This window comes from Chiloscyllium plagiosum, chromosome 40 (assembly GCF_004010195.1).
Source record: "Chiloscyllium plagiosum isolate BGI_BamShark_2017 chromosome 40, ASM401019v2, whole genome shotgun sequence".
NCBI classification, from domain to species: domain Eukaryota; kingdom Metazoa; phylum Chordata; class Chondrichthyes; order Orectolobiformes; family Hemiscylliidae; genus Chiloscyllium; species Chiloscyllium plagiosum.
In genome coordinates, this window is record NC_057749.1 from 8,823,198 (window position 1) to 8,842,691 (window position 19,494).

Sequence of the window (19,494 nt, forward strand, 5' to 3'; positions counted from 1 at the left end):
CCCTCCTCAACTCCACTTCCTCAAGCAACATGTCAACTCCCCCTCAACTACCCCCTTAAAAGCTGCCCAACATATCCACATCAGAAGCATCTGTAACTCCTTGCCACAGAAAGCAGTTGAGGCAAAAACATTGAATGTTTCACTGGGTTTAGAGAGAGTTCCAGGGACTAAAGGGATTGGAGGGTAATGAGAGAAAACAGGAGCAGGGGACTGAGTTGGCCAATCAGCCATGATCATATTGAACGGGGGAAACAGGCTCGAAGGGCTAAATGGCCTACTCATAGAGTCTCACAGCACAGAAACAGACCTTTCGACCCAACCCGTCCATGCTGACCAGATAACCTCAATTAATCTAGTCCCATTTGCCAGCACGTGACCCATACCCCTCCAAACTCTTCCTATTCAAATTCCTATTCAGGTGCCTTTTAAATGTTGTAATTGTACCAGCCTCCACCATTTCCTCTGGCAGCTCATTCCATACACGCACCACCCTCTATTTGGAAAAGTCTACCCCTCAGGTCCCTTTTAAATCTTTCCCCTCACCTTAAACCTATGCCACCTAGTTTGGACTCCCCTTCCCTGAGAAATGACCTTGTCTATTAATCCTATCCATGCCCCTCATGTTATTGTAAACCTCTATAAGGTCACCCCTCAGCCTCCGTCACTCCAGGGAAAACAGCCTACACAGTCTCGCCCTCTGGCTCAAATATTCCAATCTGGCAACGTTCTTGTAAATCTTTTCTGAACCCTTTCAATTTTAACAACATCTTTTCTAAGCAGGGAGGCCGGAACTGAACGTGACATTCCAAAAGTGGCCTAACCAGCCGCGACGTGACCTCCCAACTTCTATGCTCAATGTTCTGACCAATCAGGGAAAGCGTACTAAATGCCTTCTTCACTATCCTATCTACCTTTTCAAGGAACTATGAACCTGCACCCCAAGGTCTCTTTGTTCAGCAACACTCCCCAGGACCCCAACATTCAGTGTATAGGTCCTGCCCTGATTTGCGTTTCCAAAATGCTCCTGCTCCTATCTTTGGTTTTTCTAACTAAAAATCAGTCATAAAGCCTTCAACACTCCCCTCCCCCACAGAGAGATTACTTGTGAAACATGTTTGGTCCCCTTGCCTCACCTCTGGTGCAGCTGAGAGATTATTAAGAGGGAGATTAATTCTTTACTGATTACGCTGACTGCTGAGCTGAGTGACATGTCTTTAGGAGTGGCAGCAGTATTACTGTGAAATGGGGTTTAGTTATGTAACAGCCAAAATCTCATTGACCATTTCGGGATTTCTCTAAAGGCTCCGGTGCAACCCTTTCTAAGCGGCTACTCATGGGCTGGGGAAGTGACATTTTTAAAAATTTAATTACTGTAATGTGAAGGGGGGGGGGGGAAGAAACATAATTGCTGAAAGTAGTTAACCTAAAATGAGATATCAAGACCAGAGGCAAAATGTAATTACCAGCAGCCAACATGAAACAGATGTGCAAGAAATTTGAAGGACATTTTTGATTTGACATTGTTTGAAGTCACAGAATCCCCACAGCGCAGGAAGAGGCCATTTGGCCCATCGTGTTTGTACCGATCTTCCAAAAGCATCCCACCAGACACTCACCCGATCCCTGTAACCCCACATTTCCCATGGCTAACCCACCTATGTAATAGGTGTGGTCTTCATTCAAAAGAAGCAGAGAATTATAGGATCCCCACAGTGCAGAAAGAGGCCATTTGGCCCATTGAATCTGCACTGATCCTATGCAGAGCATTCCACCTAACCTCCCCACTCTGTCCCCATAACTCCACATTCCCCATGGCTAATCCTCCTGACCTGCATATCCCCATGGACACTATGGAACAGTTTCCCATGGCCTCCACGTCTTTGGACTGTGGGAGGAAACCGGACCACCCAGAGGAGACCCACACTGGGACAATGTGCAAGCTCCACATGGACAGTTGCCCGAGAGTGGAATTGAACCCACTTCCCTGGCACTGTGAGGCAGCAGTGCTAACCACTGAGCCACCAGGTTGCCCTTAGCCTTGCCTATGAATGCATAACGCTTGATGTACTCAATGGATTTAAAATCAAGAGGACTGGGGAAGTAATTGGAGTCTGGGATCTGAAGAAGTTGAATTGGGTGAAGATTGAGGTGAGGTGTGGGACTTTGAGCTCTCTTTGATGTGCTAATTTCACCTTCTATTGAGAAGCAGTAGATGGAGTGATTAAAATTGAGTAAATGGAAGAGAGGCAAGTGCTGACACCATGATTGAATTCTTTTAGCGCCCAGTATTAGGGATCAGCTGATCAAATATTCAAACCTCTGAAACCACAAGGAAACAGGGAAGGGGTTGGTCCAGAAGGCATTTGCAGTATTTTAGGGAGTGTCTGGTTTAAGCTATTTTGCAGCCTCATCCGTGCTCAGCACAGTGACTCAGTGGTTAGCATTGCTGCCTGCCAGAACCGAGGGCCCGGTTCCATTTCAGCCTCTTCCCCCGTGTCTGTGTGGGTTTCCTCCAGGTGCTCTGCTTTCCTCCCATGGTCCAAAGATGTGCAGGTTAGGTGGAATGGCCATTGCTAAATTGTTCCATAGCATCCAGGGGTGCCCAGGTTAGATGGACTATCGATCAGAAATGCAGGGTTACAGGGATGGGTTAGGCGGGTGGGTCTGGGTTGGATGCTCTTCAGAGGGCCGGCGTGGATTCGATGGGCCAAATATCACTTTCAGGATTCTCTGATTCTGTGTGTTTGTCAAGCCTCAATTGGGTAACCTGGCACTTGGCTGGGGTGGGGGTGGGGGGGGAGTGGTTGGCGAGGACAAGTTCAGAGAGGTTCACTATCTTCACTATCTTCACTGCTTATGGGCCGAGAGGAGCAGGAATGATCTGGATCCCCAAACCAAACCACGTTGAACATAAAACATAGAACATTACAGCACAGTACAGGCCCTTCGGCCCTTAACGTTGCGCTGACTTGTGGAACCAATCTGAAGTATGGGCCGAGAGGAGCAGGAATGATCTGGATCCCCAAACCAAACCACATTGAACATAAAACATAGAACATTACAGCACAGTACAGGCCCTTCGGCCCTTAAAGTTGCGCTGACTTGTGGAACCAATCTGAAGCCCATCTAACCTACGCTATTCCATTCTCGTCCATATGTCTATCCAATGACCATTTAAATGCCCTTAAAGTTGGCGAGTCTCTTCCCCCCTCTTTGTTTCATGTTCAGGCCAATTTCCCCACTTAATTCCTAGCAGCCTTAGAAAATTCCTGAACCCTGACTCCATGTTCAGAAAAAGTGTGTTCGCAACACGGATCCTATCCTGTATGGCTTTGGATAGTTTTTGAACATTCTGAAACACCAAATAGGATTTCATAAATAGTAGGCTGACTGATTTAAGATGTTTCTTGACTCAGCAACAAAGTGGGAGAAGGAAGATTTATGTATTGTGTCTTTCATTGGCCCAAAATATAATAAACTGCATGACAACCAGTTAACGGTCTTTGAAATCGACTCACTTTGGCAATCCTGTGAATTCAAACCACCAGACTCTACATTTTTCTGGTCCATGTTTTGTTTTTGGTTGGTAACCCTTTTGAGGTGACTCCAGATATAAATTAATGATTTGTGCAAATAGTAAGGATAACTTTCCTTCTAGCTGTGTGTCATTATTGTGCATTCTGATTGGATGACTGTCATGCCTGAAGTCTTGCATCCAGATTTTCTGATTGGACGACCCAAATGTTTTCCTCCCTAGATACAGCCTTCTGATTGGATGGCAAATGACCAATCAGAATTGGGGAAAAAAAATTCTCACCGACCAGGCAGTGTGCCAGGAGCCCACATCCCTGGCACTATTAAACAGGTAAGGCCCTCTTTCATTCAAACTGCAGTAGCTTTAGTTTCGGCTTGTCATCAACAACAGTACCGTGGTGGTTCTGCTGCTGGGGGAGTAATCCAGGACTTGAGTTTGAATCCCAACAACTAGGGAGTTTAAGTTCATTTGAAAATTTGTCACGGTGACTGCGGGATTGTGGTAAAGGCCAATTCTAGTTCATTAAAACTCAGACATTGCTTGAGAAACTCAGCAGCATAAGTGGAGAGAGAGAAACAAAGTTAACATTTCAAGCCCAGTGACCCTTCTTTAAGAGCTGAGTAAGATTTTCAAATAGTCCCTGGTTTTAGCTGTCCTCCAGTTTCTCCCATCCTAGCTGAGGGCGCCACAATGTCACTGGTCACCTTTCCCTCCTTCACCCTATCAGCCGCCATTCTTTCCTCTTCCCATCCTGCTCTGTTGAAGTCTCCCGGCACTGTGTCTTTCCAACTGGACTTTGGCTTTTCCCTGGCAGTCCCATCTCTCTTATTGTCCATGCCACATTTGTCCCTGTCTTTCTCCAAACAAGAACCATTTCATTTCAGTCTCTCTTCAGCTACCTCCTTCGATTTGCCCCATAATCCTCATCGACTCCCCTCAATGCACCAATCCCTAGATTTCACAGTCCGCCATTTTACTGTGATTGATGGCAGTGTTAGCTGCTGGTGATTTTCTGTCCTGGCTCATATTGAGAATCCAATGGTTTTCTTATCTGCTCTTCTTAAAGACACGAGACCTGTTGCCGAGGTGTCATTCCACACAGCCATGAGATTCTTATCCGCATTTCCTCGGTTTCAGGGGATTGGCGAAGAGTAGGTAACCCTCAGGCCTCTGAGTCAGAGTGTTGTGTGTTTGAGTTACGTTTCAGCAATGAAGAAGATACTCCAGGACATTGCTGAGGGTGGGCTGCACTGTCTGAGGCGCTGACTTTCAGATGAGGCATGAAAGTGAGTTACTCACAGGGCAGATGTAAGTAATCTTGGCTTCTCTACCTCCAGATGTGCTAGAGAGTCCTCCCCAGTGATCTCCAGACCCTTCACTGCTCTGAACCAAATGATCTCGTTGCTCTTTGAAGGCCCTCACTGTTGACCACCATGTTACAAGAGTGACTCTCGAGTGCTTTGGGACGTGCTGAGGCTATGAAAGGCACTTTATGAATGCACATCTTCTTTTGAGGCTGACTCTCTGCTTACTCCTCCTGTTTGGGGTGGCACAGTGGCTCAGTGGTTAGCACTGCTGCCTCACAGCACCAGGGACTTGGATTCATTTCCAGTCTCGGGCAACTGTCTGTGTAGAGTTTGCCACATTCTCCTGTGTCTGTGTGAGTTTCCTCCGGGTGCTCCGGTTTCCTCCCACAGTCCAAAGATGTGTAGGTTAGATAAATTTCCCACAGTCTTCAGAGATGTGCACGCTAGGTGGGTTAGCCATGGGAAATGCAGGGGTACAGAAATAGGTTAGGGCGTGGGTCTGGGTGAGATGCTGTTAAGAGGGTCAGTGTGACTCGATGGGCCCAATGGCCTGCTTCCACACTAGGGATTCTGTGATTCGATTTCACAGATGAACTCTTACAGCTCATCTCAGCAACAAGCTGTTATACACCAGTAGGTGCCAAACAGCAGACAGGCCCTTTAGCCCAAAGTGCTCCATGCCGACAAAAATGTCCATCCACGCTAACCCCATTTCCCTGCACTTGGCCCATACCCTTCTAATCCTTTCCTATTCATGTATTTGTCCAAATGCCTTTTAAATATTGTTAATGTACCGCCTCAACCACTTCCGCTGGCAGCTCATTCCATATGCATACTACCCTCTGTGTAAAAATGGTGCCCCTCAGGTTCCCTTTTATTCTTTCCCCTCTAACCTTAACCTGATGCCCTCTCGTTCTCAATTCTCCAACCCTGGGAAAATGACTGAGTGCATTCACCCTATCCATGCCTTTCATGATCTTATACACTTCTATAAGGTCCCCCCTCAGTCTCCTACACTCTGAAACAAAAAGAGCTGTCCAACCTCTCCCTATAACTGAGACCATTGAGTCCAGACAACATCCTTGGAGATTTCTTCTGCACTCTTTCCAGTTTAATAACATCCTTCCTATAACAAGGTGACCAAAACTGACCACAAGTGCGGCCTCACCAGTCCTGTATAACTGCAATATAATTTCCCAACTTCTATACTCAGTGCCCTAACTGATGAAGGCCAGTGTGCCAAAGCCTTCTTCACTGCCCTGTCTACCTGGGACTCTACTTTCAGAGAACCGTGCATCAGAACTCCAAGGTCCCTCTGTTCCACTGCACTCCTTAAGGAGTCCCTGAGTTATTCCTTCTGGAGTAGCCCTTAAAGCTCAGGAGGCAGATACATTGGAGCTAGATCGGACGAGGTTGTCTAGACTGCTACTGATCATGATAGGCAAGACAGACTGGCTTTGGTTCTCCTGGGGTTTAGAAGATTGAGAATTGTCACAGGCTCGTGATGATCTACAGCACAGCCAAAGATCCATCAGCCCATTACTGATCAACAACAACACCCTGTCTATTCTAACCCTATTCACCAGAACCTGGCCCATAGTCTTGTATACCTTGGTATCACAAGCATACATCTAAATACTTGCTGAATGTTTCTGTCCCTCCCTCCCTTACAGGCAGCAAGTTCCAGATTCCCACCACCCTCTGGGGGAAAATGTTCTTCCTCATGTGTCCTCTAATCTTTCTGCCCCTTCCCTTAAATCTATTCCCCCTCCCCAGTCACTGATCCCTCCATCAAGGGGAAATATTCTTTCCTGTCTCTGCCTCTCACAATTTTGTTCATCTCAATCATCTCCCCTCTTAATCTCCTTGGCTCAATCCCAGTCTGTCCAATCTCTCTCCATCACTGAAGCTCCCCAGCCGAGGCAGCATCCTGGTAAATCTCCCTCCTCACCTTCTGCAGTGCTATCACATCCCCCCTGTAACGTAGTTTCCAGAACTGCACACAGCACTCTCGCTGTGGCCTAACAAGTGTTTTGTACAGTTCCAGGGTAACCTCCCTGCCCTTAAACTCCATGCCTCAACTCATAGAATCCCTAGAATGTGGAAGCAGGCCATTTAGTCCGTCAAGTCCACAGTGACATTCTGATGAGCATCCCGCCCAGACTCACTGCATCCCTGTAACCCTGCATTTCCCATGGTTAACCCATCTAGCCTGAACACTATGGCGTAATTTGGCATGACTAATCTACCCTAACTTGAGCATCTTTGGACTGTGGGAGGAAACCAGAGCACCCAGAAGAAACCCACTCAGACGGGGAGAATGTGCAAATTCCATGCGAACAGTGACCCGTGGGTGGAATCGAACCACCCAGCCCTCCTGCCTAAAGGCAGGTATCCCATATGCCTTCTTAACCAATTGATCTACCTGTCCTGATACCTTAAGGGAGTGGTATACAGGCTCTCTGATCCTTGGTACTTCTCAGGATCCTACTGTTCATCGTGTATTCCCATGCCTCGTTTATCCTGATTTGATTGAAGTGGGTAAGCTCCTGAATAGTCTTGCGAAGGTGAATGTGAAAAGGACTTTACTTTTGTGGGACAATCCAGAACAAGGGGACACTGTATAAAATTCAGGGTTACCCTGTTTAGAATTGGAATGGGGAGAATTTTTTCTTTTTCCCCCCACAGTGGGCTGTACAACTTTGGGAATCTCTGTCTCAGAGGATTGTTAAATATTTCTTGGACCAAGATTGACAGTTCCCTATTTGGCAGGAGAATCAAAGATGGGAATGTGGAGTTTGAGATTACAAACACATTAGTCTTGATCTCATTAAATAGCGTGCAGGATTGAGGGTCTGAATGATCTAATTGACTCTTATTTTGTATGTTTGTGTGATTTGTAACTACCCTCTGAAATGGAGTAGGAAGCCTCTCCTTCAGAGGCAATTAAGCAAAAGCAACAAATGCTGGCCCAGCCAACGATACCCTCATCCCATCAGAGAAGAAAAAGGAAGTTGCAATTTCAAATTGCTTTGCAACAACAATTATGCATCATTGCCCTAATTCTGGAACATACGTTTAAAAATATGAACTATGTCAGCACTGATTTTTGCCTTCACTCTGTGTGACAAGTGGAAGTGGGTGGGGATCAGCACAAGGTCGGACTGTGAACAGAAAGACAGTTGAGTCCCCTTAAGGGACTGCGTGACAAATTGTGACAAGTTTGAATTTGGACAGACAGACTCCATCGGGGAACATGTTGGCGTGCCGTGAAGATTGAGTCTTCTCACACGTTACTGTGTTCCAATTGAGCACAAACGTAGCCCCCACCCTGTCATTATAAAAACCAAAACATGCAGCGGAGAGATCACATGGCTATATCATTGGATAGTGTGCAGGAAATGGCTAACTAAACATTGTGAAGGAAGTCTGCAAGAGGTTTACATTGATGGGAAGTGCTCAGGCCAGCAAATCCCTGCATCAATTACAATTGTTCCATCTGATGAAGGAACTAGTGCGAGGGATTGGGTGGCATGGTGTGAACTGTCACTTGTGGGAGTTTGATTTCCTTTGTGACCTCCTCACTGTCTCGTGTTTCACACCAGCTGCTGGGGGGAACCAAAGCAAGATCAGTTTGGCCATTGGACACACAGGTTCCAGTGCACAGCACAGCTCCCCCCACCATTAGTAATATACGTTCATCGAATCACACTCTGAGGTCAATAGCATCAGCTAATTATAGAGGACAGTTCCAGAATTAGGGCGATGACGCAGGATTTGGAGCTTGGTATTTGCCTTGGCTCAATGCCAACTCTCCACTCATTCACTGAGAATCTTCACGGCCCAGTGCATCAGCCTGGGTCAAGGCTGCAGCATCCAGGGTAGTACTGAGGGAGGGCTGCACTGTCGGGGTGCCACATGGATGGTTTTCCTGCTCCCTTATGGGGACTCAGCTGTCTTTCTGTTCACCAGTCTGGCCTCGTGCTGATGGCTGTCCCCACCCACCCCCACCCCCTGCCCCAGGAATGAGGAGAGAAGCTTCTCGAGTATTCACGAACAGTAAGGAGCTAGCTTGCAGGGATTTTTGGGACTCTGGGCTTGGAGGAATGGGCCGGAGTTGGAAATTAGTGAGCTTTCACATTTCTGATTGTGATCCAGAGACCTTCCCCAATCCCTTGGAAGTGCGGCTATGGGCAAGGATTGAGGGCAGGGTCATAGTGCCATCTGTGATGGAGCTCTGTTAACATATCACACCACAAAGCATACGCACATACACACGTACATACATTGTGCCACAGAACATACACATACACATCACGCCGTAGAACATGCACACACACTACATACACTCATTACACATACCGCACACATTACACACATCATGCCACAAAACATACACACACATTACATATATACACACATTGCGCCACAGAACAACATCACACACACATGCCATAGAACATACACACATACATACACTCATTACACAGATACACACATCACACCACAGAACATACACCCGTACACAGATACACACAACACGCACCACACAAATACATGCACATTCAAACACATACACACATCAGGCATATACGCACATCACACCATACATCACACACACATGCATATCATACATCAAACACATACATGCATCACATATATCACATACATAACACACATACATACATCACACACACACATCATACACATATACGCACATGTACACACCACACATAGAACACATCTACACACAAACACATCACATATATCTAACAGACACACCATACACAAAAACACACACCATACATGCGCGCTCTAATTTTCTCTCTCTCTCTCTCTCGCACACCCTCTGTCAGATATAAAAAAAAATTGTCTCCAGGTGAGGAAGGGAGAGAATGACTTAGAATGTCATAGAAAGAGAAAGGTTGTACATTTTATGAACAGTTGTGGAATACCACCTTCTGTATTTTAACTGCCTTTTAAGGTCATTTGAGCTATCTTCATAACATTTGGTTTCAGGTAATAGATGTTAGTATTCCTAGTCATATTTTCTATATTTTATATAACGATTTACATTCCTCCCTTTCTAAATTAAATACCTTTTCAATTGAGGTTTATTTAAAATTTGTCTTTTCCCTCCTCAAAGTGTTTAAAAAGTTATTTCTATCCCTACCTCAGAGTCTATTATCACCTGTGACTGTGACATATATTGTGCTGTTGAGGGGCTACCTTGGATATCAGGATTATAGGAGGGCAGTGGTTCAAGAAGGCAGCTCACCACCACTTTCTCAAGGGGCAACTAGGGACGGGTAATAAATGCTGACCCAGCCAGTGATGCCCATGTCCCACAAATGAATAAATTATGTCCAAACAGTCCTGACATCACAGGACCATCCTGAATTCATCTCGTTCAGTCAACAATGACCAGCCTCTGACCTCCTGCTGTTTATGTTTATGCGATGAGTCTAGTTGAGTTTCTGATCAATGATAACCCCCACAGGATGTTGATAGTGGGGGATTCAGTGATGGTTACACCGTTGAATGTCAAGGGGCAGTGGTTTGATGGTCGTTTTTTGGAGATGGTCATTGCTTGGCATTTGTGTGGCGTGAATGGGGGTGCCGCCAATCATTTAGACAGGCACAGTCCCAGTTTGGGTACAATTTTGTGAGAAATGGGAAAGGATGGGGTGAAAAATATTCAATCCTTTCCTTTTGTGTGTGCTATCAGCTTTGCTGGAATCCACGCTCCAGGCTTGCATGAAAAATTCATGCTAAATAAAAAGCTGTAAAGGATAGGAGTCCGTCGGCTTAGCCAAGTGGAAAGGGACATCGTAAGTGACCCCTTATATCTGTTGTGTGGTCTTTTATTTTAATAAAGGAAGCTTAGTCTCTTTTAGTGTCTTAATTATTGATGATTCGCATCGGGATGTTGACTCCATTATGAGGCTGACCTTTCCAATAGACCATTCCCTACCACAATTCTCTACCCCCGCCCCTCCCCCACCAAAGGCCAGCGAAACCTGATCAGCTTCAAGCAATTAGAGAGCTGCCAATCACCAGCTGCTTATATTAATCACCCTGCCATCCTTTATTTAAAATCGGGAAATATTTCTTGGCTGTGTTTCCTTTCAAAAGGAATTATTTTTCCCTCTACTACAAACCCTTGTTTTAAATCTCCGTGGCAAAGCAGTGTGCCCCTGCACTCCAGTGCAATAACGGCTTGCATTTATGTAGCGCCTTCTGGGCGCAGTAACACACCTCAAGGTGCTTTATGGGAGCTGCTGTGTCACGCAAAATGACACGAGCCACGTGAGGCATTATGAGGGCAGGTGACCAGAAGCTTGGTCCAAGAGACATGTTTTAAGGAGCATTTTTGAATGAGGGAAGCAAAGGAGAGAAGTTTGGGGAGAAAGTGAGGACTGCAGATGCTGGAGATCAGAGCTGAAAATGTGTTGCTGGANNNGGGGCGGGGGCGGAGAGGTCAGGAAGAAGATTGCAGGTTAGGAAGGCGGTGCTGAGTTGTTTGGGGCCCAGGCAACTGAGGGCACCAATGGTGGAGTGATTAAAATCGGAGATGCACAAATTAGAGGCATTTTTTATTCCGTCGTGGGATGTGGACATCACTGGGTGGGCCAGCATTTATTTCTTGTCCCTAGTTGCCCCTTGAGTAGGTGGGGGTTAGCTGCCTTCTTGAACCGCTACACTCCACTTTCTGTGGGATGACCCACAATGCCGCTTAGGGAGAGAATTCCAGTATTTTGACCTAGTGACAGTGAAGGAACAGCGATATATTTCTAAGTCAGGATGTTGAGTGGCTTGCAGCTGGTGGTGTTCCCATGTACCTACTGCCCTTGTTCTTCTAGATGTAAGTGGTCATGGGATTGAAAGGTGCTGAGGATCTTGGGTGAATTTCTGCAGTGCATCTTATAGAGGTCAAGGGAGCGGATTCCTGTGGATCTTGTGCCAATCAGGCAGGCTGCTTTGTCCTGAGTAGTGTCAAGCTTCTTCAGTGTTTGTGGAGCTGCACTCATTCAGGCAAGTGGGGAGTATTCCATCACACTCCTGACTTGGGCCTTGTCCATGGCGGGCAGGCTTTGGGGAGTCAAAAGGTGAGTTACCTTAGTATTCCTAGCCTCTGACCTGCTCTCATAGCCGCTGTGTTTATGTGGTGAGTCCAGTTGAGTTTCTGATCAATGATAACTCCCAGGATGATGATAGTGGGGGATTCAGTGATGGTAACACTCTTGAATGACAGGAGGCGGTGGTTAGATTGACACTTATTGGAGATAGTCGTTGCCTGGCATTTGTGTGGCACAAATGTTACTTACCACTTGTTGGCCCAAGCCTGGGTATTGTCCAGATCTTACTGCATTTGAACATGGACTACCTGAGTATCTGAGTAATCGCAAATGGTGCTGAACAGTGTGCAATCATCGCCGAACATGCCTACTTATGATCTTAAGATGGAGGAAAGGTCATTAGTGAAGCAGATAGAAATGGTTGGGTGGATATCTCAGAGGGTTGTGGGGCTAGAGGAGTCATGGATATCAGGAGGGCAAGCCCTGGAAGGATTTATAAACAAGGGCAAGAGTTTGAAAAATCAAGACATTGTTGGACCCATTGTATCAAATCCAAGTCAGCAAGGACAAGGATTAAAAAAGGCAACAGGATTTGGTGCAAATTGGGACACAGAAAACAGTGTTTACAGAAGCATAGAGATGTCCAGCATGGAAACAGACCCTTCAGTCCAACTCGTCCATGCTGACCAGATTCCTAAATTCATCTAGCTCCATTTGCCTTCCAATGATGTTTATGGAGGGTGGGAAAAATGAGAGCAGCCAGGCAATTATTGTGATTGGTTGGTCTAGAGGTGACATATGCCTGGATGAGGAATTTGGCCTCAGATGAGCTGAGGCATTGAGTTGGGGCCATGTTGGAGGTGGAGATTGTTAGTGGAAGCACAAATATGAGTTTACATCAAGGTCAAACATGGCACCAAGATTGCAAGCAAACTATTGAAGAGAGACGGATGGATACCACAGGGGTGGTAAGGAATTCGGAATGGGGTTGGTGGGGAGATGGATAACAATGGCTCTTGACTTGGCGATAATTCAATGGAGGAGATTTCTGCTCATCCAATGCTGGTAAGCAGTCTGATCATTCTGTAACTAGCTAATTGGGAACCAGGACCCTTCCAGCTCCCGCTGCTGTCAAGGTGTCGGCTTGGGATTCCTACTGGGGTTCCGAATCCCACGGGAAAATCCTGCCTTCTGAATGCAGCTGTGGGTCTGAAGAGTTGTCAAGTGGGAACCTCCCAGAGTGCCTGCCCTGGGGTACAAACTGTGCTGAGTCACATTTTGCTAGCTGGCGGTGAGCGATGTGGAGCCACGCTGCACTTTTCTTTTCAAGTTTTCTAACTTAATTATTCGCAATCTCTCACTCAATCTGGCTCATACCCTCTCCCATTCCTGCTGTCTCTGTGCCTTTCCCTCTCCCTCCCCCCACCTCTTGTTGCTTTGCTACCGCTAGCTTTTCCAGTTTTTGTCACAAGTCTGAGATTTGGACTGAGCCACATATTACAGACAGAAAAGCTAATGTCAGTGAGGAGGCTTCCAAGCCCTGCAGTGTTTGTTAATCACACATACCTTTAATTTTCTTTGTTTCATTATCATAGAGTATGCTGGCTATCTGAGCCCCACCTGATTCAGCAGCTTGTTAGAAATGATCGTGAAACCCAATTAAAGCCCAGAAATAGATCAGCGTTCAAGCTCTGCTATTCTCGTTTGACTCACTCAGCCACTTTCTGAGCAACCATTCTGGGTAGACAAGGAGTTATGGAGAAAGGTTTGACAAGAAGATGCTGCCTGAGCTTGTCCTGCTGTTAAGTCTGATGTCCCTACAGTGCACAACACTGAAAATGAGGCCATTGACAAGGGTCAACTCCCTTGTAAGGTTCCATTTGATGTCAGCCACCGGAGTCAAGTTGCTGATCAGTCGTGATCCCATTGTGTGAGAGAACAGGGGCTGAATGGCCTCCTCACATGGTGTGGGTGATAATGACAAGTTTGCATGTATCTCCATCCCTCGCTATTGCAATGGTCATTAGGAGTCAGGCATGTTCTGTGACAGAAGTGTTGCCTGTAGAGCCAATTAGTGGACCATTTGCTGACTGTGTTAGTGTCTTTAACATAGAGCAATCCAGCACAGAAATGGGCCCTTCTGCCCACAATGTTGGGCTGAACATGATGCCAAATTAAACTAACCCCTTCTTCCTGCCCTTGGTCCATATCCCTCCATTCCCTGCATATTCACGTGCTTATCTCAAAGCCCCTTAAACGCCCCTACCATATCTGTCTTCACCACCACAACCACCCCTGGTAGCATATTCCAGACTCCTCCCACTCTATGTAAAAAACCTGTCCCTCACATCTGCTTTGAACTTTCCCCCTCATCTTAAATGCATGTTCCCACATATTCGACATTTCAACTCTGGGAAAAAGATTCTGACCATCAACCCTATCTCTGCATCTCATAATTTTATAGATTTCTATCAAGTCTCCCCTCAGCCTCTGCCACTCCAGAGAAAATAACCTGAGTTTTTCCAGCCTCTCCTTATAGCTCATACCCTCTAATCCAGGCAGCATCCTGGGAAATCTCTTATGCACCCTCTCCAAAGTCTTCACATCCTTCCTGTAATGTGATAGCCAGAATTGAACGCAATACTCTAAGTGTGGCCTAACCAAAGTCTTATAAAACTGCAACATGACATTCTGACTCTTGTGCAGCAATTTTTACAGTAACCTAATAGCTTTTAGGGTCATTTTGTTTGGCTCTTGTCCACAAATGGTCAGATTTAATAGAATTTATGTTCTGTGATGATATTTGAAGTCCTGATTTGCAGCGTGGTGGTTTGGTTTTCCTGCTGTTCTGCATTGGCGACATCTCAAAGAGCTGTACCATGCTTTGGATGTCCTGAGGCGGTGGTGAGAGGTGCTATAACAACTCAAGGCTTTTACTCAGCTTCACATTTGGCTCTAAGCTCCTTGCCTCTCTTACCCCCTTTCCTCCCTCCTATTTTCTCTGTCTTGCTCCCTCCCTTCCTCATTACATCTCTATTGTCCCTTGCTGCTTCTCTTTCCTTTGCGCACTCCCTATCTCCCTCCTTCCCTTGATTGCACTCCTTTCCTATTCTCACTCTCACTGTATGACCACTCAGCCACTGTACCACATCTGATACCCCTTATTTCCACTGTAAAAGTGCCTCTATCTCTTGAATCTAAAGTGACTGGACTTATGCAGTCAGCTTGAAGTTCAGTGTTGGAAGATCCTGACAGACCAGGAGTTGTATTGACTGAACATCAAATTTAGCCTTTTCAATCCAGACAGAAAATCGGAAAGCCTATCACTCCAAGGGACCGTCTCAGATATGATCTCCATTTATAAAGTGTTTGCTTGTCGTGTGACAGCAATAAATTAATCCCTTGGGTTGATATCAATGATCACCCCTAAAGGGTACTGAGTTCAGTTGTCACATGATGTGGAGCACAGAGGTTTGGATTGCTTGACCCATGACTGAGTCTTGTTTGCTGGGCTGTTTGATTGATAAGAGATCCTCAGCATTTAATGGTGGTGTTCATTTAAGAATTGAGGTGCATTTCATTCGCTGGGAAGACTTGCATATATATTAACATTACAGATCAGTCAAGCAGTTAGGAACTTAGACCGTGGCCTTTACTGGATGGAGTCTGCAGTGCAAGAGGAATGAAGGCTAACGGCAATTGTTCAGTCCTTTGGTGAGACCACATCTGGATTACTATCAGGATCATACAGTACAGAAACAGACCCTTCGATCCAACCAGTCCATGCCGACCATAATTCCAAACTCAACTAATCCCAACTGCATGTTCCTGGCCCATATCCCTCCAAACATTTCTTATCCGTGAACTTATCCAAACGTCTTTTGAACTGTAACTGTACCCACATCCACCACTTCCTCTGGAAATTCATTCCACACGTGACCCACACACTCTGTGTAAACAAAAATGCCCCTCGTGTCTTTTTTAAATCTTGCTCCTCTCATCTTTAAGAAATGCGCCCCCTGGTGTTGAAATCCCCCCCCCACCCCCAAACTAGGGAGAAGGTACTTGCCATTTACCTTATCTATGCCCCTCATGATTTTATAGACCTATATAATGGGAAATAGATGGAAATGCAACCCCATTTGATGTTTTTAAGGCAAAGATAGATTTTTTAACAGTAAAGGAATTAAGGGTTATGGTGAGCAGGTGGAGAAATGGACCTGAGTCCACGGAATGTTCAGCCACAATCTTATTGAATGGCGGTACAGGCTGGATGGGCCAGATGGCCTACTCCTGCACCTATTCCTTATGTTTTTACTGTGTTCAACCTCCTACTGTGTGTAGCTTTACCCTCCTTACCTATGGAGGGAGATACTTGCCTTTAAAAGGGGTGCAATGGAGGTCCATAAGACAGGAGAGATACGGTTCTGTACTTGGCTTGGTAATCCAGAGGCCTAAGCTAATGCTCTGGGAACATGGGTTCAACTCTCACCAAGTGGATGGAATTTGAACTCAGTTGCTCAAAAAAGTGGGACTTTAAAACTAGTCTGAGTATTGACGACCATGACAACTCTCCATTGAGTTTTGGAAAACCTATCTGATTCACTCCCTGAGGGAGGTGAAATAACTGTCACTATGTCACCCTTTAATTACTTGTGCAAAGTACACTGGCTTTGGTCACTGTGATGCGATTGACTCCCAATTGCCCTCCAAAATGGTTGAGCATCTTCCTGATGAACAGCCATATCAACTCTCTGCTGCTCCGCAGGTGCTGCCTGACCTGCTGTGCTTTTCCAGTACCATACTACTCGACTCTCCAGCATCTGCAGTCCTCACTTTCTCCTGGCTGTGGTCAGTCAGCTCGGAGTCAGTCCCGGAGCTGAGGGGATTTGAAATCCCATGTTAATGTTGATCAGCCAGTGCCTCCTGGTCTGTCCAGGTTAACAAACTCAGTCAGGGATCTCGATGTCAATGGGGTCCACCTGGTTCCAATCACTACAGCAAGGAAATCTGCCATCCTTTCCTGGTCTGGCTTATATGTGACCCCAGAGTCTCAGTAATGTGATTGACTCTCAGTTGCCCTCCGAAATGGTCAAGCAAGCAACTCCATTTAAGGGTGATTCAGGGATGGGCAACAAGTACTCACCTTACCTGCAATGAAGGAATGGTAGATTTGCCAGATGAGGTGATTAACATAAGAGAATGGATTGAGTAGAATTGAACTGCATTCACTGGAGAATGAGAATATAAAGTGATGGAGGTTTGAGACAGAGTGGATGCACAGCAATTGTTTTCTCCTGGCTGGGGAAATCTAGAACATGGGGCACAGTCTCCTGGTAATGGTCAATCATTTTTTTTTCCCTCTGAGGGATGTGAGCCTTTAGAACCCTGCTTCCATCAGCTTTTCAGGAAGAGTCCTTAATTATTTTTAAGAAAGAGACAGATAGATAGATTTTAAGACAGAGGTCGGTAGATTCCTGTTCAGCCGAGGGTGTCCGGGTGGACAGGAATACAGTCTTGAGGTTACAATCAGATCAGCCACGAATGAATTATCGAATGGTGAGCACGCTCGAGGGGCCGAATGGCCTACTCCTGTTCCTAGTTATATCACTTAGGAATTGGGTGATGAGAATTTGATCTCTCGGAGTGTTGTGGATGTTCAGAATTCTCTCCCCAAGAGGGCTGTGGATGTTCTGCTGGTGAATGTTGAGGTTGATAGGTTGGGCACCGAGGGACATGGGGATAAGGCAGGAAAGTTGACATTGTATTGAATTGGGAGCGTGCTCAAAGAGACACATGGCTTACTGCTCTCATTTCCTATGTCCTGGATCACAGCTTGCACAGCCTGAAGGTTTCCGGAAGGTCTGTATAGCCAGGAAAGTACAGTTTTGCAATGTGCTTTTTGCAGGAATGTCAGGAAGGAAGCAACCAATTTGCACACAGTAAGCTCCCTCAAAAAGTGACACGGAAATAAGCTGATAGTCTGCTTTTGTGATTGTGTGTGCGGTATAGATATTGGCCAGGACACTGAAGGGAACTCAGCTGTTCGTGTTTGCCATCCAGAGAGAATCATTAGTTAAGCATCTTATCCTGAAAAGACGACATCTCTGGCGATACAACACTCCCTCAGTACTGCACCGGAGTGCCAAATGGATTATGTACTCTATCCTCCAGAGTGGGGGTTTTAAACTGCAACCTCCTAACTCAGAAGTGAGGGCACTACCCACTCAGTGAAAAATGAAAAATCCCATGGCGGTGAAAAACACAGTTTTTAAAAAAAGTGCAAAGTCTTTCTCCTGACTCTCACAGCAATATGACTGCCCCTCATAAGCTGCTCCTTCTGCTGATGGGTTCCAGTGGCAAACTTATTCATTGGTATATAACCTTTTAATCCTGTGTAGGAATTAGGGAGAGCTTGGATCGGCGCAGAGAGAGCCAGGCTGCATGGCAGCTGCTTGTACTGAGCTTTGCAAAGCCTTATCCGCATCTCGATGATAAATCACTTACTCTTGTTATACACGTGTTGTTCAGATATGCTGAAGTTTGTAATTCTGCACATGCTCATGGTACAAGTTGTAGGCATCAAGCTATATGACTCTGACGTCTTAGCCTTCTGAAACTTGCACGTTGCATTATACCCTGAAGTAATTATGAATGGCTTCACCAGGACAAATTACAAGCAGCAAAACATGAGATGCCGTGGTTCTAGGTGTGTTCTCCGAGCTGGGAAATTGATTTGCAGACCTTTTGTCCCCCTGTCTGGGTGACATCTTCAGGGCTTTGGAGCCTCCTGTAAAGTGCCTCTGTACGGTCTTCTGGAATTTATTTGGTTCCATTCCTGCTGCTTCTGGTTTGTCGTTGTATATTGGGTCCAGGTTTGTGTGTTTGTTGATGGAGTCTGTGGCTGTATGCCATGCTTCTAAAAATTCTCTGGCCATCCTCTGTTTAGTTTGTCCTATGATCATTTTGTTGTCCCAGTTGAATGTGTGGTCCTGTCATTCTGTGTGCGTGGCTACTAGGGACGGGTTAGTGGCTAGTTGGTGTTCATGGATGTGGATTGCTAGTTGTCTGTCTGTTTGTCCTTTACAGTGTTACGAGATGCCCCTTGTAACCCGGTAGTAGTTGGGAATGTAAATCCAAAGTTGCTATAGTCCCACTTTCTCATTAGAGGGAGGTGAGTGGTGATGGTTTAACCTCAGGGTCACCACGGCTCAGGTGAGGGGAGAGATTGAGAAAGCAAGTTACCTCGGCCAACACGGGAATTGAACCTGCGTCGCTGGTAATGCTCTGTGTTGTTAATCAGCCATCCAGCCAGCTGAGCTACCCAATCCCCTTAGGGGTGATTGCTGAGGTGAATCACTCACCAAACTAGCTTCCTTCTCAAAGATTCCACTCGTTGCATAAGTTAGAATAATAAAGGCCTTTTCCCCAGGGTGTGGGAGTACAAAACCAGAGGGCAGTTTTACGGTGAGAGGAGAAAGATTTAAAAGGGACCGGAGGGGCAGCTTTTTCATGCAGAGGGTGGTGCGTGTATGGAATAAGCTGCCAGAGGAAGTGGTAGATGCAGGTACAG

The 19,494-nt window shown here is 46.0% G+C and overlaps 1 protein-coding gene across 5 annotated transcripts in view; it reads left to right on the forward strand.

Moving 5' to 3' along the window:
- Positions 1-19,494, forward strand: part of LOC122542481 (AT-rich interactive domain-containing protein 3A-like) — a 198,654-nt gene that overhangs the window by 68,325 nt on the left and 110,835 nt on the right. For 3 of the 5 annotated variants that reach the window (XM_043680237.1, XM_043680236.1, XM_043680238.1), the window contains exon 3: positions 3,758-3,865. The exons of the other annotated variants lie outside the window; for them this stretch is intronic. In XM_043680237.1, coding sequence (XP_043536172.1) covers positions 3,758-3,865 — 108 coding nt within the window. The remainder of the gene's footprint in view (positions 1-3,757; positions 3,866-19,494) is intronic. 5 annotated transcript variants of the gene reach the window in all.